We start from the raw sequence: 21,210 nt of genomic DNA on the forward strand, positions 1-21,210 counted from the left end.
CACTTTGTTTAAGGTGAACAAGTAATGCTTTCTTTCCGCCGCTGCATTCTCCTGGTCTCCGTGTGGGCATTGTTGCTTGTGTCATGACCTCCAATTAGGAGTGTAAAACCGTGTAGGCGAGGTCGAGGAGGAATTAGAGCTCCGAGATGACGCGACACTGATCCATTCACATTAATCTGGGGCTTTCTGAATAGCAGCTTGTTTCAGTGGAGGAGTGTGTGAATGGATCAGTGTCACATGCGAATGAATTCAAATTTTATTTTATTTTTTGAAAGGGAGTGTTCTCGACACATTTATTAATCCCCATCTATGTCTGTATGTTTCACGACAGCTTGACGTGCATGTTCATGTTTTGAATCCCAAACTACTGCTGAGACATTTGTTGAAAAATAATGTCTGAACTCGTAATTTTTCTTTGTGTCCTTTGCTGCCCTCGGATCTCTTCAGACGCCTTGATTGATGATGTTCCAGGTGAAAATGTCTTACTTTCTTGATGTTGTTTCATTCAGTCTTTATGCTTGTGTGTGTGTGTTTGTGTGTGTGGTATATTCATGCATGTTTAGTCATTCCATTCGTTCCTCCATTAGTCTTTTCCAAAAGGGATATTAATTTTTTTTTATCCCTCATTCTCCTTCATTAGATCTTCACTGGGAGCCAAAGGCAAAACAAGTCACATCTACTCTAGTCAATTGCTTCTCTATTTAGCTTGTGTGTCATGTCATACATAGAAACACAGTGATGGAATTGTAACACACTCATATGTTCTTCTGTTTGGAATGAATCATTTTCTTATTGCTCTGTCAGTAGTGATTGTGCCCCTGACAGTTACAGCTTTCACTATACAGACGAGCTGCATTGTCTCCTCTCGCCTCTTTGCTTTAGCTTCAGCTATACGCCACTGTATCTTCACTGACAGCGTGTGTGTGTGTGTGTGTGTGTGTGTGAGAGAGAGAGAGAGAGAGATGGCTGCTTGCTGCCAGAGAGTGGGCCGCTGACTTTGTGCTGATTCATTAAGGGCTATTGAAAAATCACACGTGAAAACTCACATACTCACACACACAGTCTCAATCAGTCCTACTTTCTTTCTTTCTTCCTTCCCCCTTCTTTCCTTCCCACTTACACTCTTTTTTTCTTGCTTGCTGTCTTACATTTTTTTCATGTTTTCTCTTCTTCAGTCCTTTCTTTCTTTCTTTCTTTCTTTCTTTCTTTTCTTCCTTGACTCCTTCCTTCCTTCCTTCCTTTTCTCCCTTTCTCCCTCCTTTCCTCTCACACTTAGTCCTCTCTTTTGCTTGCTGTCTATTTTCATGTTCTTTCTTTCTTTCTTTCTTTCTTTCTTCTCTCCCCAGTTTCTTTCCACTAATTTCCCCCTTCACAAGCCCTTTTCATTCTCTCCGCTATCTTTCCCTCTCACTATTCATCACTCTTCAGACTGGGTTATTACCTCTGATTGGATTATTGGCAGGAGAGTGTCACCTCAATTTTCCCTCAGAAAAGGCAGATAGGGGAGAAATATGTCCTGTCATGTGGTTTAATTCTGGCTTTTGGAACCTGCTCAGACACAGAGCTCTTCTGCACGTTCAGTATGATATTATTATATTATTATATTTTTGATGCTCGGTGCATATCCTGCAGATTTTCTAGTCTGTGTGTGGAGAGCAAACCCCAGGATTACATTGCATTCTCTTTTGTTTAAAGGCCAAAATCTGCCTGTTTTTAAACAAATTCCTGTCAGCTGCATCTAGTTAAGTGTGTGCATTCGTTTACTGGGCCTCTGTGCCAGGAGATCTCTGCCAAGAACCATCAGCAGAGCCTTCAGTAATAACTAATGAAGCTGGGCCAAATGAGGATTTATTAGGCACAGCACCAGAGCTCTGCCCTGCCAGTGGATAAACTTTTCTCCTTTGAGTCAGATCATTAGACTCCGATGTCCCACATGTGTGTATGTGTGTGTACACGTGTGTGGGTGTGTAACATTGTCGAGTGTGATGGAGCTGTACCATGGCTGCGTTCAGTTTGCTGTTGTCAGTATGGCTTTGAGTCGGCCTGGAGACGCCTCCGTATCCTCCAGACAACACTGTGACACAGACACAGGCAATAAATTACCCAGAGTGCTTTGCTGTGCTTTTTGGGTAGGCTTATATCTGCAGGATTCCAGAACACATTTTAAACCATTCGTTTGTGTGTGTTTATATACACATGGGTGACACAAACAAATTAAATCAAAATCCGGTGGCTCTGTTACACTGGAGGAGGTGTTTATTTATTTTCCTGAAAGTTCTCCTAACCGATCACCTTTATCCCATGATGAAAGATTTCTATCCTGATGGGAGTGGCCTCTTCCAGGATGACTGCGCCCCATCCTAGGCTCACAGAATGGTTTGATGAGGATGAAAGTGATGCAGGTCATATGCTGTGGCCTTCACAATAACCAGATCTCACCAGATGGGAGATTTTGGAGTGATGCACTCTCCACCACCACCACCATCAACTGAGGGAATGTCTTTTGGAAAAATGGTGTTCATCGCACCAGTGCAGTTCCGGAGACTTGTAGAATTGATGTCAATGCACAAACTGTTGTTTGAAACTGTTCTGGTGGGTCTTGGAGACACCAATACCTTACTGAGATGCTTCATTTCCCTTTGTCACCGATGTGTATATATACTTCACATGTATGTAGCTTTAAATGTTAGGAGATACTTACGATACTAAAAATGTCACTTAATAAGTATTTACCATCATTAAGGTTATCAACCTGAGGACATAAAAATAAATTGACTGGCTTTAAGGAAAAATAACAGATAATTTTGAAGGGAAAGATCAAACTGGTATAATAAAATACATCTCAGTGAAAGTGTGTTGAACTCTTAGGTGAAGATTACATTTGTGGTCTGAGAGCCTTAGCAGTGTGATCTGAAATGGAGTTAAGAGAGTGGGGAGGGAAGAGCGAGGGAGAGAGCGAGAGGCACTCGTCCACTCAACCGACCCGAGTTTCCACTGAAGTTTGTGCTGATTTTCTCAGGTGGAGGTTGTAGAGGTCTCAGTCAAACTCTTTAGTAGCAGGTCTTTACAAAAATGCTGTCTGGAGCATGTGTCAAGGACATTCTACAGAGTTCTAGAACATGCTGTAGGAATAAAATTGTGGAACATTATGTAGGATTGACATTCTAGAACATGATGTAGAATAAATTTATAGAACATGATGTAGGATTGACATTCTAGAACATGATGTAGAAATAAATTTATAGAACATTATGTAGGATTGACATTCTAGAACATGATGTAGAAATAAATTTATAGAACATGATGTAGGATTGACATTCTAGAACATGATGTAGAAATAAATTTATAGAACATGATGTAGGATTGACATTCTAGAACATTATGTAGGATTGACATTCTAGAACATGATGTAGGATTGACATTCTAGAACATGATGTAGAAATAAATTTATAGAGCATGATGTAGGATTCTGGAACATTCTGCAGGGTTCTGTAAGTTCTGCTTTGACTTGTTTGAGCTAATCATTTGAGCTGAAGTGAGTGATGTAGATGACCGAGTGGGCACAAGAGCATGAAAGTGCACCTGAACAAATCTCTCTCTCTCTCTCTCTCTCTCTCTCTCTCCCTCTCTCTCTCTCTCTCTTTCTCCCGCCCCCTCCCTTGCTCTTGCACTTTCTCATGCCCTTTGTCTTTTTCATGCTCTATCGCTCTCTCTGTCCTGCTTTCTCCATCCATCTTTTCTCATTTGCTCTCCCTGTCTTAAGTTCGATTATCCGTGAGACAGTTTGTTCTGCTGTGCTCTCTCTAGATATTCCAGCAGCGGTACACTGAGAAGTTTTGGTAGGATTGCATGGAAAAACCATCACATCTTCAGAGAGACGTGTGTGTGTGTGTGTGTGTGTGTGTGTGTGTGTGTGCATGTGCTAAACATTAGTATTCCAATGCAATCTGATATTAAAGAGCCTATAATTTCATACTGCCACAGCGAGTATATTAGCAGTAACGTTACACTCTGCGTTTAAATCACAAAACCCACAAAAGGTTTATGCCATACAGAGCTTTTTTAAGTGAAGAAGGAGGGAATGTGTCACAGAGGCCCCCACTGCGTCATGGTTTCCGTGGCAACAAAAGTTCTTCTAAACTTGCTTCACTTAATTTGGATTAAACCTTGACTAATTTATTTATACCTTTCTGTGTCTACGGTGTTTTGTGAGTTATTAAGCCCTGATTTCTTAGTTTCCAAGTTTATATTCTATGTTCTATGATCCTGGCCGGTTTATTTTTACAATTGTTACCGTTTATGATTATGAATATTCCTCTGATGACCCTGACTGCTTGTGTGTTTACACACACACTGTAGACCGTGACAATGATTTTTTTTTATTTGCCCAAATAAAGCCCACACAGAGTCCCGAGATTTCATCCTGCCTCATCAACCTGCACATTACACAACTGTATTACAAACTTTAACATATTTTATATTTGTTTTTCTTACTTACCCACAGTAATGCTGTCTTGTTACTTATATTTATATTGCTTTGGTGAATCATTTAAAAGTCTACCACCTTCAACTCATTTGATGCAGGGATAATTGACACATATAGGCTGAATACCAAATGGATTCCTGTTCACTTCATATATTCACTTCATATGCTCACTACATGGGCTATAACATAATGGTCTTGTAGCGCCTATAAAGTATGACCACTTTTTTCCTGCACATGACACAGCGGTCATCAGTCTTTGTGTTTGTCATTTTTTACTTTTGGCCATGTTGATGGGATTTTTTTTTCAACGAACCATCAAGACACAGCTTTTAATATTATTAGTGAGATGTTTTACATAACAGTTTATAACATACTACCCCACCTACTGTGCTGGTGTGCTCATGTGAGTGTTTTCAAGTCATTTTTGAGTTTTTCTGTGGATAGAGATATTTTAGAAAACGCTGTTTGTGTGAACAGTATTTTTTTTTTAATCTTAAAATCTGAAATTAGGTTGAAAATTTAAATACTATGATCCTCTCCAAAAGTATTGGAACGACAAAGCCTTTTTTTTTTTTTTTTTTTTTTTTGCGCTGTACACTGAAGACATTTGGGTTTGAGATCAAAAGATGAATATGACACGATAGATCAGAATTTCAGCTTTCATTTCCTGATATTTACCTCTAGATGTCTTGAACAACATAGAACACGGCACCTTTTGTTTGAACCCACCCATTTTTCAAGTGAACAGAAATATCGGAACATGTGACTGACAGGTTTCTTGTTACCCCGGTGTGCCCTATTAGATTGATTGTTTAAACAGTTAATAGCTCTGAATGGTTTGAGCCCTGGGTTTCACCTGTGAAGACTGCATTTGTTGTTAAACAGAATAAACCAACATGAAGCCCAGAGAGCTGTCTATGGGAGAAAAGCTGCTTGTTGTACAGGTTCACTGATCATTATTGATGATGTAACTCAGCAAAATGAATTCAGAAGTCTACAGAAACATTCTGTCTGCCAATTTACAGAGAAATGAGTCCAGTGACACAAAACACACTACCAACTTAACAAAGAACTTCATCAGGGGGAAAAAGTGGAAGGTTTTAGACCGGCCAAGTCAATCACCAATCATCAAGTCCACCTGATTGAGCACACATTTCACCTCGTGAAGAGGAGACTGAAGGGAGAAACTCCCCAAAACAAAACTGAAACAACAACTGAAAGAAGCTGCAGTACGAGCCTGGAAAAGCATCACAAAAGAAGGTGATGTCAGTGGGCCGCCGGCTTGATGCAGTTATTGCAAGCAAGCGATATGTAACCAAATATTAAGTGTTATTTACTTTAATTTTAATCTGTTCCAGTATTTTTGCTCACCTAAATATTGGGTGGTCACCAAAGGTGCCATTTTCTGATTTGTTTAACACATCTAGATGTAAATATCAAGAAATTGAAGCTGAAATTCTGATCTATCATCTCATATTCATCTTTTGATCTCAAACCCAAATGTCTTCAGTGTACAGCAAAAGAACTTTCGGAGGGAACTGTATATAAACGGTGAACTTTGTTTTTGACAGCCCTAGAATGCACGGTTATCTGTGTCTAGCAGAGTGGCACTTGCGTCTCAGATCAGTAAACTTTCATTTTAATTAAGTGTGTTTCATTTTAAAAGTGTGTGTTTGCAGGCACTACTAACCGTCTGCTGTAGTTTTACTCACATCCTACTGAGCTTTGCCTCTGGCCACACACACACACACACACACACACACACACACACACACACACACACACACACATATAACCTATTTGCTTCACGGACAGATTCTGTCCGTCACTTTCACCCAAATAAAAATTCAAATCCAGATTTTTGCTCTGAGCTCAAACACACACATAAATACACAAGGCTATAATTTAAACTACAGTAATATTCATGACCTCATCCGGGTTTTCCCTGGCAGATGAGACTGGAATTGATTGGCAGGGTGCCAGGAGTTACTGTTCTTCTCTTTAGCTGAAGACACACAACCATACTGTCGTTTTCTGTTTCCCTCTGTCCCTTGCTATGCATCAAAGTGACTGTAGTGCTGAGTTACATCACTGCACAGTCTCCCCTAAAACACACTCAGAATATTTCTGTCTTATGCATAAAGATTTTCCATAAAGAGGGATTGAAACTGCACACCTCCACTTTCTGTATGTGGTAAATTTTAAAATCATAATGTATAATGATGTCATTGTGCAGTCTGTAGCTGCAGAGAAAAGTCTCTTATCTTTATGATTAGAGTACCAAAGTTAAGTTATTTTTCTTCTCAGTTTTGCTGAGGCTGCATGTAGATTTTAATGTATCTGTAAATCCAAGTCCAGACAAACTTAAAATATTCTTCTGTGCTTTATTATTGGCCTGCAAATATATTAAACAAAGCCTGTACTGTATAATGAGGATTAGAGGCTGAATGGCATTTAATGCTGTCTGTGGTAAGGAGAGAAGAGCTGCAGCTCACGCAATCCCTTGGGCTACGCTGACATCATTGTTTTCTCTTAAATTCTTCACAGCTAAGGCTTTAACTTAAATCACACGTGTGTAGGACAGATAATAATATTCTTTCTCACTCTCAAGAGACTCTGATTGTGTATGCCAGGTGTTAGTGCGTATATGCACCTAGCTCCTGCACACCTCCTTTAGGAACCTGCTTGAAGGACAAGATCTATAAAGTCAGTATTATTCTCACCATATATCTACTTCTACATCATGCATTCCCAGTCATGCTCAAGCTACGCAAAGCTGGATCCAGAGTATACAAGTGAGAGGTGTATTAGAAAGTGGAAATGAGTGCTCTCTCTTATTCTATCTTACTGATTGTTCTCAGCAGGTCTCCGAGCGTCCTTCGCGAGTCAACACAGTCATCATGGAGCTGATCTGCGCTCGACTGTGAGTCCAGACCGCCATATTGGACCCATTTATGAAGATCGAGCCTTTCATGGGCCTCTGTACCGCAGCCCCAGCCACATTACACACTCACCACTCTACAGATCGCCTTCAGGTAAGAAGCGCTACATACTTGCCTTCCTTTCTGACAGATGAGTATATCTCTTTCTGACCTTATACATCCTGATGCATGATTTTTGAGTTGGAATTTTTTATTTTTGAACACACACACACATGCACACAGTGTGTTGCTTTATTGTGCATAAAAGATCCTAAACGCAGTTATTAGTAATTCTACGTGTGTATATATATATATATATATGTGTGTGTGTGTGTGTGTGTGTGTGTGTGTGTGTGTGTGTGTGTGTGTGTGTGTATACTAAGGCTGTCTGAAGAATTATATATAATATAAACTAAATATGAAGCTAAACTAAAAATTTTGAAAGACATTTTGCTAAAAAGTGTTGATTTCCCCTATGTATGGAGACTTGTGTGTGTATTTTATCTATCTATCTATCTATATATATATATATAAAAAACCCCTTCATGCACTGTGGTCACTTGGATTATAGCTAGCTACTCAGAAGTAGTTCAATAAAGCAGCAATGAGTTTTAAATAAAACGACTGAAATTAAAAGTTGCTTCAGTGTGCATAAAAGATCCTGAAAAGCATTTATTAGTAATTATTGCTAATGACTAATAATTAGTTACTATAACAATTAATAATAATAACCAGTTACATGAGCTGCAGTTGTGACCCTCTCTGGAGACAGGGATTGAAATGAAAGACTCAGTGTGCTGTCAGTGTGTGGTTTAGTGGCTGCTGTGTAAGGTGGGCGTCAGGGTGGGCGTCAGCGTGTAATTTGTGTTTAGGTGAGGGATTTCTGCACTGCGCTGCGTATGCCGATTGTAGCTGTGTTGAGAAGCTGAGAAAATTGCTTCTAATCTCAAGGGAGGCTTTTTAAAATGGGCATATTCTAGTGTCATTCTTCATGTGTGGGTGCTCATAAGCTTATAAGCCACTTTGGGTGTGGGATGTGTGTGTGTGTGTGTGTGTGTGTGTGTGTGTGTGTGTGTGTGTGTGTGTGTGTGTGTGTGTGAGAGAGAGAGAGAGAGAGATTGCTCTTAAAAGCTCAGGTGTACCATCACATCTTTATCTCCCCATAGAGAACACTGTGTTCTTCAAAGACATGCAATTTCTTTGCCCTCAGAGAGAGCATGAGAGACCGAGGTACAAAGTCCACCTCATGTACAGAGAGAGAAAGAGAGAGAGAAGGGTGAAGACAGAGAAAAAGGGACTAAGAGAAGGTCTCCACGCTGGAGTCCACTATGCGAGTGGCAGAGTGCTAATAGTTGCCATATTGCATTCTGCCTTCACACTGGCAAGCCACAGGCAATTCTTCATTTCCTGAGTAAATTTCCAAGACTGGCTATTTGAAAATATCTAAAAAAAGATTTACTTAATTCTATGCAAATTAGTTAAAATGCAGCAAAGTGACTAATCCAAATTTTTGGCTGCATTAAATGCTCTTGCAACCTCAGTTCCTCTCTGTGTTTAGTTCCCATTCAACAATGTTTGACATGCAACAATAGAAGAAAACGAATTCGCTATCGTCTAGATTTTATTACCCTAGTACAATGCATTTTAAACAAAGCTAACACAGTTATGTTTATGTGTTATAATGGAGCCTGTATAGCTTTCCATTAATAGCATTTCACATCAAAATTTAACATATCTGGACAGAGTCCACGTCTGTAAGTGTTCGCTACACATCAGGAAGAGACAAACCTGGAGCAACATGAATGAATTGTTAGCTGCTATTGTGAACACAGGCTACCTCATCAAGTGTTACAGGAAGTGATAAGCATTTAAAATGTCATGCTTTTTGGGTTTATGCTCAGATTTACATGTCATCATGTAGCGATTATCCAATCCACAGCTCACAAATGCTTTGTTTTTATCCAGAATTATCACACCCATACATACATATAACAGTGTAAGTAGTGGTGGGGACTGTCCAAATCACGCAGGCTTACATCAGCCTACAACTCGGATAACTTACAAAAAAAATGTAGGATGAGACTGGGATAGTGGGGAAAAAACAGACACATTCATTACGATAAAACACAATTATAGGAGGCACAGTCATATTATTGTTGATTAGAATTTTAAATAAAGTTCACATTACACCAAATATGAAAGTGAGATTTGAATGTGTCTGTATGCAGTGTACACGTCCTGTGCACAAATGGGGGAAAAAAATAGAGAGAGGCGAAACACTAAAAACGCAGGACACGTGGCCTCACGGATTACTCACGTCTTACGGAGTCAGTGTGGATTGAAGTGTTGGTCAAAATAGAAGCAAATCTCTTCAAACTTTTCAGAATTGTGGCCAGTGTGAATTGGCTTTTTATCTCTCTCTCTCTCACACACACTCCCTCTCTCCTGCTGTCTATGAGTGTACACTTCAACCTCCTCCCTTCATATCTGATAGGTTTACTCATAAGAAGTCTGAAGATAGCTCTTCCATAAATGCTTGCAGTATGTTTGTACTCCTCTAAATCACTACAGAGGAGAGAGACAGAAAGATAAAAGGTCATTTGGGTCTTCTTACTAGGAAGTACCTCACTACAAATAATCCATTTGGATCCCTGAGTACTCTTTTTGGTGGTTCTAAATTAAATCTTAATAGCTCTTTGCCTTCTCAGCTGTCCGTTCACAGCAGCTTTAATCATTCCCGTTGCCAGTTGCTTTGCCTTAGACAAACTCCGCTCTGAGGCATTGAGGCTAACTGTGGTATAAATCAGACAGAAATAAATACTTTATCTTCTGAGCTTTGAAGAAATAAGCTCAATGATGAGCATTAGCTTGTTCTCCTTATATGCAGTTTCCTGTGCAGGCTCACTCATGTCACTTCCTGTTTTCCTGTTTTGCTGGAAAAAGGCAGAGCGGTCACAGAAACATCACCCGTTTGTGTAGCAGATGGCACCTTTAGCCTGCCTCTTGCTTCAGCGGACAAAAAAAGAAACAGCTAGTCAGAACAGTGTGTGGAGAAAACCGGCCTCACCTTTGCTGATTGGTGGCACTGCAGTGAGCGAGGAACACAGACACCGTGCATGATTCAGTGAAGGAAAACGTTGATGGAACAAATGACTAAAGAATTCCTTTGTCTCTTTACGAATCTAAACCATTTTCATTTATTCAGATAATCATACAGATCACTGACAGTTATGTGCTGTTATGTGAATTTAGAGGTCTAATGTGGATAATTCTTTTCTTATTACTGTGACACAGGGGGCCGTGACAGGAAATTCCTGCCAAAATTCTTGAGTGCATGACTAAAGTCATAAGTCTTGCTATATTTGCACCGAATAAAAAATGAACCATGTGCCAAAATATTTTTCAGCCTGAGTGCACTATGCAATTTAGACTTGATCCAAAGTAAGCACTCCTATTAAAGAACCAATCAGAGCTAATTTAATTGAATTAAATGTGCTAGTTCATCTGGTTGATGCTTTAATGCTGTTTCAGCTAGTCGCCTACAGTTAAGGTCACTTCATTTGAAGTGTTTTCAAATGGAGAAAAACAATTAGTCTTCAATCATAGAAATCAAATAAGTTAAAAATGAAATGTAGCATCCTGAAACAACAAAACAATCAAAAAGATAAGAAAATCATCTGAGTAATAGTTTGAGCAGAACTATCTACAGTGCCAGTGACAATGTCTTCCACATTTTACACTAATAGTGAAGATATCATAACGATGAAATGACGTTGGTGGAATTTGCCTTCACCAAAGAAAAGTCACCAGTCATGACAATCTTACATATTTTACGTGCTTTAAAGCACCCTTGATGAAGTTTTGCATACTCAGTGTCTCTCAGCAGCCTCGTAAAGGATCTTGAAGAATTTCCACTAAGGCTGGATGATGTAATATTGATATTGAGATAAATTATGTCACTATACACTTTTCTGAGATACTGTGGGTACCGTGATATCTTTATAGTACATTTTTTTTAAATAATGTATGAAACACTCTAATTGGATACAGCTTATTAAAATTGCATAACATTTTATTTTTTTCTACTTTCAGTGTTAATTTACTTTTTTCAGTGCAACACTAATTTTAGCAAACTTGTCTATAATGTGACTCATATTGTATGTCATGGAAATGTCCTCATGATGACTTTTTACAGTTATCTACTGTATATTCATTTATTCTTTTCCTCATTTTAGATACAAATTACTTGTTGAGAGCAGATTTAAGCGGTATTTAAATATTGACAGTTTAAACAATTTTATACACAGGAACCAGATTCACTCTTTACTTGGTTTTTGTCTCTGAAAACAATTTGAAGTATAATCCTTTAGATCAGATCTTTCTAATCAGGCTGTGTAAACGTCTGACTGGTACTGTATGTGATTCAGCACAGTTCAGCTCATACATTCTGGTTCACATTTCCAACAGCTAGTGTGTTTGGTAATACTGCCTTTAGTGTGTGTGTGTGTGTGTGTGTGTGTGTGTGTGTGTGTGTGTGCATGTGGGTGTCTCTGAGTTATTATCTGCAGTAATACGTCTGACCTGAGCTGATTCACAGGATCCTATTGGGACTGAGCTGGCTTGTTGTGCGAAAACCTGGAATGTAGTTGCGATGAAGCAGGAGAAAGAGTAATTATTTACGAAGGACGACTCAGCCAAGGTGCTCACAAACTAAATATTTAACAAGGCTTGGCAGGATAGCGTCTGATCCTAGTTGTCTGTCTGTATGCAGGTGTTGCTCATGGAGAAAGTCAGTCTAAATATCAGTCATCAACCCTGTAATACATTTCTGCAGAATTTAACCTGGTAGAATTATTCTGTAAAATTCCTGTACATGAAAATAACGAGAACTCTCTGGCAAAAAGTGCATCGTGTTTACTGCAGTATTCAACAGCACTAATGGCTTCCAGATTGAGGGAATAACTGTGTGTGTGTGTGTGTGTGTGTGTGTGTGTGTGTGTGTGTGTGTGTGTGTTGAAAAGGCTGTTAAATCCCAGACACCCACACACCCACTCGTGCAGACGCTCTTTCCACCGTCAGTTCTCTTTAGGCATTTTCTCACACAGCATCTCTCTCTCTCGCTCACTCTTTCTCTCTCTCTCTGCTGTGGGTCTGATAGATAGTTGTCCTAATAAAAGTCATGTTTTCACATATTCATGTTTTCCTCTAAGGTGTGGGGAACCTGCAGAGGAGCTCCAGCCAGCGCAGCAACATGACGTACCAAAGAAACACCAACTACACAGCGGTGACGTACTCAGACCCGTACCGCTCCGGCCCGTACCGACCCTCTGAGGGCAGCTTCACCCGGCACGCCATCAGCATCGACGACAGAGCCATTCGCTCTCCCTCCATCGACAGTATTCAGAAAGACCCCAGGTACGAACACATGCTTCAAATGTCTTTTACTTTTGACTTTTCAGACACCGTTTTTTTTTTTTTTTTTTTTTTTTTTTAACTTTTTCATATAATTCTTTGACAATTGCGTATGACCTAATATTATCTTTTACAGATGTTATAGATCTTCTTGCATTTCTTTCATTTTCTATTTAGATTTTTTTCCTGTTTCTGAGCATGAAATTAAATAAAATAACTGTTAATAATTTGTTGCCATTAACTTGTACATGGTGACGTACTGAAACATCAGAATACATTTTGAAGCAAGTGAAGGTCATTGCATTTTGATGGATGATTTTGCAGTAACACCAATTTTCTCTTTTTAAGTCAAAGATACTGATGAACTGTGCACAATAGGACTGAATAAACAGTGTAAAAAAAGACACTATTCAATCATGCAGCCAATCATTGAGGACTTCTGGTCTCTGTGAGTAGGTGGAGGAGACAGCTAGGGTTGCTGCTTGCTAGTCGGTGTCTTATGTGACTGGAGCTCGTGGACATGGAGCTAAGAGTGTGGAAGGAGAGGTGAAAGATTATATGATGATAGGTTATGTATTTTTATACCACAGTGCGGTTGAGTTCTTGAATCTGACTGGTCAGAAGGCGTTCATTATTTTTGTATAATAGCACAACTCGGACAGTAGTTGCGTCTGTAACTTGAATGGTAGGTTTATATTAATGCACTCATCCTAATTGTTATTGTTTCTATAGCGCCACATAATCTAAGACTAATAATGAACAGATATATTTAAAAACATGCATTGTTTAGCAGGAAAAGAAAAGCGTATACTTGTCGAGGTGAAGTTGAAGTTTTTTGATAGGAGACGTTTTTGCAACATTTATGGAAGGAGTCAGCGTTCCGGTGTCAATACTCTGTAACAGTCACAGTGCTTTATAAAGTTATAACATTAGTGATAACGTGTCTCATGGACGTTTCACAGCATTCGGCAGCGACGGTGGTATGAGTGGAATAACACACTTCGGACCATGCTTCACCAGCATGTATTGTTTTTTGTATAATAGTACGGTTATTCCTTGGTTATTCCTGGTTATGTAACACTTGCGCAAGTGCACGTCATTAAAAAATAGGAGGTGGTTTGGAGGCAAACACAAGCCTCTGTGCTTTAGTGAAAGTTTACTGAAGTTTGATGAAATGAATGAGCAGTTTTGATTTCTTTAAAATATAAACATATTTAGCATGCTACTATGTTTGCACAAGCAGTTGTAAAGTGTGTGTAAAGTGATGCTGCTCCTGCTTACTGGGCTGTTTTTTTGCCTGGTGCTGACTCAACACTGTCGTATTCCCTCCATTCACTCTGGAGTGCGACGGGCAGGGGGCCAAGCATTTAAACACTAAGCCTCATGCCTGGCCCCTTTACTGTGGATTCCCACACTGCTCTGTCTCTTCTCTGTACAGCAAAGCAAGACGTGTGTGTGTGTTCTCCCCTTCTTGACCTACTCGCCTCAGTTTCCCTGACCTTGCACAGTGGGTGTGCTGTTCACAATCTTGTGTGTGTTGACACAGGCAGGTGGTTTAGAGCAGCCACACACATGCAGTTTTTGTACACACACACACAGCTACATTTAGAGAGGAGAGATTTATAGAATGTAAGACTAAGTGCTCACTGGGGAAGTGTTTGTGTGTGTGCGTGTGTGTGTGTGTGCGTGTGTGTGAGGAAATCAAAGCAGGGTAAATGCAGTATGGCTCCAGGCTAATTTTGATGAGAAGAGCTTGCCTTTTTAGTAAAGTCAGCCAGTTTTTTCCACCATGTGTCCTGCCTGTGGATATCAGTACATCATTCATACCCACTTAGGACTGTCCTTTACACTGCAGCCTGCAACCTACCACATCACTGCCTCCATCTCACACACAGTCTAGTCCTGCTAACCAGGAACGAGAAACGGCTGCACAACAGCTTAATTTAAGGGTGTTTAAGGGTGTTTAAGGTCACTTCGAATCAAACTCTTGTGTGTTTTTCTTCTCAGTGTGGTATGCAATCGTACTCGTAATGTGGAGCAAAACAACTGGTGCTAGATGTCTGAGCGAGGTGCTCTGATCCAGTTCCGAGTGAACTCTAGCTTCTTTTGATTGCAATAAGAAAGCAGTTTGACTCTGAATCGGTCCGACTGCAGGAAGTGAACCAAACGTGACGTGTATTTTGGGCTGCAGGTAGAATTTTAGATATGCTAAACTGATCCACAAGGCAAAAACTGCTGAGCCAAAGGACAGAGAGAAAATAAACAGTGGATGCATACACAAATCTAGTTATTTATATAATTATCTACTAATTTACTGATCACTAGTTCTGTGTTCTCTGTGTTTGGGTGATTTTTTGTCATTTCTATCCATACTTGGCAAAAGTTCATTTACCGTTCTCCATCACTGTATCTCTGATCAATAAATGACAAAATTGATATGTTATGAGTACATTTTCAGCTCTGCCTATTGCTTTTTTTGCTTTGTGGTTTGTTTAATTTTGGACAACTGCAGTCATTTGGACTATAGTCAGTGTTCCTTCATGCTGTATAAGAATCTGAGGTGTGACATGGCAAGATATTCAGGACTCCGTTTTCATGATTATTTTGCTCACACAGAACAAGGCACATGATTATATATCTTTGTTGAATATTTTTAGTACCTTTGTGACCATCAGCGCAGGTGGAAATCTGGCACATAGCAGAGCAAAGGTAACAACAGGTTTGAGTTTAATTAGTGCATTACCAAAAGGTGTGGTTAGGCACAGTGATGTTTTTATAATGGTGTATAATTAGAGTTAAATTTTTAGTGGTAGAGATCGACACCCTCGCAGAGCCTTCAGGACACACAGCTCCTCCAATCACATCACATCAAACGGAAGATCCTGCAGATTTCACCTTCATGTCATCAGAAGTACAAAACCTTTCCTGACTACAGAAACCCCTCATTCTAATCACTTCTACAAAAGCTGGCCCACTTCATAACCTCCTGAAATTCTTTTATGTGATTCCCCGACTGAGATCACTCCACTCACTCACTTTCAGCAGCAAATCTAAAATTCCACATTGACTACGTATCTTGGTTCAGAACTACACACACACACACTCACGAAATCAGGTCACAACTTCAGGGCACCTGCATGTGCTTCTATGAGATCTGAGCATGCTCAATAGCTGCTGCATAAATGGCACAGTTTGGATGCTTTTAGTGCGGTAAACTGGGAAAATTCTCTTCTCGTCTTCTCTCCTCTTCTCTTCTGTTCTCGTCTTCTCTCATCTCCCTTCTCTTCTCTTCTCCTCTTGTCTTCTCTCCTCTGCTTTCCTTTCCTCTCCTCCTGTCTTCTCTTCTCTCATCTTCTCTTGTGTCCCCTTTCTTCTCTTCTCACCTCTCCTCTCCTCTCCTCTCCTCTGCTCTGCTCTGCTCTTGTCTCTTCACCTCTCTGCTTCTCATCTCTTCTTTTCTCTATTTCATTTTCTTGAAAAGTTGTAGCACCAAGCAAGAACTCTACTGCACGCTGGATGCAGATTAGAAGCAAACATAGTACATGTTCCTATGGAGTTTGTTGCAGTTCAGTGAAGTGAGGTATTGAATGGCCATTTCTGTCATTTCTGTCTAGTGTAAAAGGTTAGTGTTTGATTTGAAACATTACTACACTACAGAAAACAGGTACTGTAGTGTGTAGTATATAGAAAACCAGTACATAATGTGTAGTATATAGTACGTAATGCGTAGCGGGGCTAGTTGAGGAAGGAAGACTTGGTGACCAATGCGAAAAATTTGGTAATATGATTGCAGAGAGTCTCATTTGCCCAGCACCCATGGCTATTTGTAGAACTAAAATAAGTTTGCCAGCAATACTGAGCAAATTCCATTCTCTGATAATAACACCGGCCGCTGTATTGCTGAGATGGCCCTGTTAAATGTCAGCTCATAGAGAGAAGTAAGGTGGGGAAATTGTTTTTTATTGCATTTGAGTTGACAGACAGTTTGATTTCCCACCAACTGCTTAAATTTCTCTGCTGCTGCTATGAGCAGAATTATTAGAGGATTTGTGGTTTTCGTGGGAGCTTGCACGAGGAAAGGTAATTTTGTTTAAAATGAATTGAAATATCTTGAAGTAGACAAACAGAGAAGTCTAATTTTATGTTTGCCATTCTTCATTTTAGGTGTAATTAAGTATAATGACCTTAACATACTCCCGTTTATCGAGACTTGGCAACTGCCTGGGACTTTTTACATGTCAGTATGCTAACCCCTATTGGACATACTCATGTATTTAAATCTAGGATAAGTAGCATGGTTTGGAGTGGGGAAAACTGTACTGTAAAAGAGTAGAGAGAAAAGCATCGTATGCAATTTTGTACAGCTTTCTCTCATCTACTAGGCAAGTTACAGTTGCACTGAGAACAAATAAACCTTCATCTTCCCCAAATGACTCTGCCCACTTTCTTGAAATGAAGAAAAAGGGCAGAGATTTTTCAAGGGGAGGAGTCAGACCGAAGGATTGGAGCGAAATTCATGACATGGCAGTATTGTGATCCGCTTACAGTATAAGTCTCTTAAATTTCATGGTTACATCAATATTACTCATGTTTTCAGGTTCTAACCTGTTGCTTCTTCTCACCCAGAAGAATAATAAATTGCTTACATTAGCCAGTCCAACTATGTTTGTACTTTAAAGACTGATATTTACCATATGTGTGTGATGAACAGTATGTGCTTGATTGTTTCAATGTCACACAGCATATTGATTTCCTCACTCTTATTCATGGTCATGCACTAGAGCTGATCTACAGCTTGATCGCTATTGACTGTTGTGCAGATTAGTTAATCATTTTGTCATATCCCACCATGACTCTCTATAGCAAAAAAAAAAAAAAAAGATCTGCACCTCATTATCCTCGAGGGCGTTCAAGTATTCAAACGCCCTAATTAAGTCCAACTTGTTTTTTTTTTTTTCTTGTTTAATTAGAATGCTGATTAGTACTTTCAACAAACTTCTCTTACCTCCTGCAGATATTGCCCTAGGAACTACAAAATAACTTTCTTACATTGTTAAAAAAAAAAAAAAAAAAAAAAAAAAAAATCAAAACCTTTCTAGGAACCTGACTTCTTAAGACTCCTATCCTCAACCCTCTAGCACTGATATATAGTCTTCAAAACTTTGTCTGAAATTGCGCAAAAAAGTTGACATTTTTACCCAAAAGATCAAATAAATATACAAAATAAAAGGACACTGTCCCTTTTACTCAAACTTGGCTAGCTTCACTTGCAGTGTTGCCAGATCAGGCAGGATCCCCCATGACGGAGCTATTTTTATTCACCTTGAGCAGATACAGAATGGCCTTCTGCTTGTAGTAATCATTTGTCAAAGTTACGTTTCAGGGCTGGCTTTGGACTGAGCATCCAACACATGCAAACACTACATCACACACTCTGACATGCTGTGGTCCATGTTGTACGTGTTAACATTTTCACGACAGTGGCTAATTTTTTTTTTTTTCCTTTGTCGTCGCTCTTGTTTTTTGCAGTACTGGATTACCATTTTATACAAAGTGCTATGGAAATGATTGTTTATATGGGATGTGTTTTTGTTCAGAAGTTTATTTTTTTCAATGAAGTTTTACTTGAAAGCATAAAGAAATTTTTTTTGGTCACTACTCCAAACCTCTCATGCTCCAGACATTCTGCTTTTGACATTAAGCATTTTTTTGTCTTGTTATTACTCTGTATTGTACAGTCTAATCCTGTCCATCTATCTGTAAAGGATGTGTGTATGTGTGTGTGTGTGTGTGTGTGTGTGTTTGTCTGTTGTTTCAGAGAGTTTGCGTGGAGGGATCCAGAGTTGCCAGAAGTGATTCACATGCTGCAGCATCAGTTCCCCTCTGTGCAGGCCAACGCTGCAGCTTACCTACAGCACCTGTGTTTCGGAGATAACCACACTAAGGCAGAGGTAACACACACAATATTAAGCATTAATCTGGTATTACTCAGTTATACAAACGAAGGCTACATTCAAAAACACACACTGTTTTCGGCTGTGTGTATACACACACACACACACACACACACAGACAGACAGTATGATCATTGTTTTATCTGTATGTACACCTGAGTGTTTTCTGTGTATTTCCAAGTCCCTGCTCATAGATATCTGATCTCCACTCCTCTGCGAGAGTTCAGAGCGTGCAGTGCTCTGGCTCCACCCTGAGCTTTAGAGATTTGCCCAGCCAGACCTCAGGATATTGCAGGGGTTTTTTTTCCAGAGCTCCACACATGCCTTCACTCAGAAACATTGCTGTTCTTTTCCGGAGCCGCATCTCTCTCGATCACTGCAGCGATACCAGCCCAGCACTGTGCATAAATAAATTACACACACTTGCTCCGTACACACAACTCGCAGTGATTTGATTTATACGCTGTATTTGTTCTTGTGATTCCAAATATCACAGATAAATACACAATTTCCAAACATTAGCCTTTACTCAGTAGGATTGTTCTGCTCGAGAGCGCTGCGTGTTCCGAGAAAAAGGCCAGATGTTTGGATAGCGATTATCTTCACACGGCAATGTGTTCCAGGGTGAAGTGTTCATGGCGCTTATCTCCAACAGCGCTCCTGGGGATCCGCACTCCAAACCCAAATTAAACATCCTCTGGCATTCAGTTACTCCTAAAGACCTTTGCGGATCTCTTGACCTTGATTAACTCGATCAGGCTGCTCAGATTGAGGTTGTAATGAGCGTAGCTCCCCAGGCACAGCGTTTGGTAGATTCTGGTTTATGCGTGAGGTCCATTTAGATTGCAGCCACAGGGTTGCATTTTTTTTAGCAAGGCCTACATCTGCCTTCCTCATTCTGCAGACTATCAAGGTAAAATGGAGTTGTACTTACTACTCGTTACACTGTATCAACTATAATCCTAATGAGTACACTGAATCAGGCAGCTGATTGGATAGATTAGTTACACAACTGTATTTATAAAGAAAAAAGTACACAGACAGTGAACATCAGCAGTAGGTAAAATATGCATTCATATCACTTTATCTCACATCATATCATGAGGAGGTAAAGTCATTATTATAGAAGTCATTATTATAGTTTCAGATTTATTTTCTCTCGGTAATGTTTTAATTTCCCTGATATTTAGCTCATCGTTCTTCTTGTCATCGGATCGGATCAAATTCCGAATGCTCCGTTCTCACTCATCTCTTCTCACGTGTTCTACTTGAATGTGTTCGAACTGCTTTAGTACGGGTTTGATCTTGTTCACTCTCACGTGTCTCCCATTACTCTGTCAGGTGTGTCGGCTGGGTGGGATCAAGCACCTGGTGGATCTGTTGGACCACAAGGTTGTGGAGGTGCAGCGGAATGCGTGCGGCGCTCTGAGGAATCTGGTGTATGGAAAAGCCACCGATGACAACAAGATCGCCGTGAGAAACGCCGGTGGCGTGCCGGCTCTGCTCCGCCTACTGAGGAAGACTGTGGACGCAGAAGTGCGAGAGATCATCACAGGTTATTATGGGTTAAATGCTAATCTTCGTGTATGTTTAGATAGTGTCTGTGTGTTCTGTGGATGAGAGCTGAGTTTGGTTCATTTGAGTGAACGTGTAAATGTCCGTGCACTGTCAGCACACATCCCCTGTCTGCAGTGGAGCATGCAGTGTATCTTTCCACTTAACACTTCAGTGTTTATCCTGCCATCTGCCACACACTCATTATAAATCACACACTGTAACCAACAAAACAACTCACAATACCCTCTCTCTCTCTAGACACCCTTACCAACTCTGTACTCTCCATTTCTGAAATGGAGCTCTGCAGAATCCAAAGTGCATCATGGGTACTCTGCATCTCCTAGACTGCATTGCTTGGAAACTGACCAACAGCAATGCATTGTGGGATTTAAGGAGTGTCCTGGACATTGCATGTAGACATAACCATATAGAAAGATGTAAAAGAAAGAAAATTCTTGAACACAAAGCCAACATGCACAATAATAAGATGGTCCACATTATCTAAGACTAATAATAAACAGATATAAAAACGCGTTTTTTAACCAAGAAAACACATCATCATAGATGTGACTTTTTTTTGTTGTTGTTGTTAGGAGGCATTTTATTTAACATTTATGGAACGTTTCGTGGGTGTCAGCACTTTGTAACGTTCATAGTGCTTTGTAAAGTTTCTCAGCACAGGAAAGTGTTCAGGACGGAGGAGTTTACTGGTTTCTCTGTAAAATGACAAACTTTTTGAGAAAGAGCGAGAGAGAGATATGTGGCTGGAGAGAGAACGACTGTTTATTGCATCCATAACAGAAATGCATTAAATCTAACTATAAACCGTTAAAATGTACTATGTGACGTCCATTAATAAAACATTGTAATTGTTTGTCAA

General features: G+C 39.8%; 1 protein-coding gene across 14 annotated transcripts in view; it reads left to right on the forward strand.

The window, feature by feature from the left end:
- Nucleotides 1-21,210, forward strand: part of LOC113523655 (plakophilin-4) — a 125,404-nt gene that overhangs the window by 86,312 nt on the left and 17,882 nt on the right. For 8 of the 14 annotated variants that reach the window (XM_053234282.1, XM_026909720.3, XM_053234278.1 and 5 more), the window contains 5 exons: nucleotides 448-471; nucleotides 7,348-7,521; nucleotides 12,618-12,822; nucleotides 18,638-18,770; nucleotides 20,115-20,328. In XM_053234282.1, the coding sequence (XP_053090257.1) occupies nucleotides 448-471; nucleotides 7,348-7,521; nucleotides 12,618-12,822; nucleotides 18,638-18,770; nucleotides 20,115-20,328 (750 nt within the window). The remainder of the gene's footprint in view (nucleotides 1-447; nucleotides 472-7,347; nucleotides 7,522-12,617; nucleotides 12,823-18,637; nucleotides 18,771-20,114; nucleotides 20,329-21,210) is intronic. The other 6 variants (XM_053234280.1, XM_026909692.3, XM_026909700.3 and 3 more) reach the window with 3 other exon arrangements.

The sequence above is a fragment of the Pangasianodon hypophthalmus genome, chromosome 5 (genome assembly GCF_027358585.1).
Source record: "Pangasianodon hypophthalmus isolate fPanHyp1 chromosome 5, fPanHyp1.pri, whole genome shotgun sequence".
Taxonomy (NCBI): Eukaryota; Metazoa; Chordata; class Actinopteri; order Siluriformes; family Pangasiidae; genus Pangasianodon; species Pangasianodon hypophthalmus.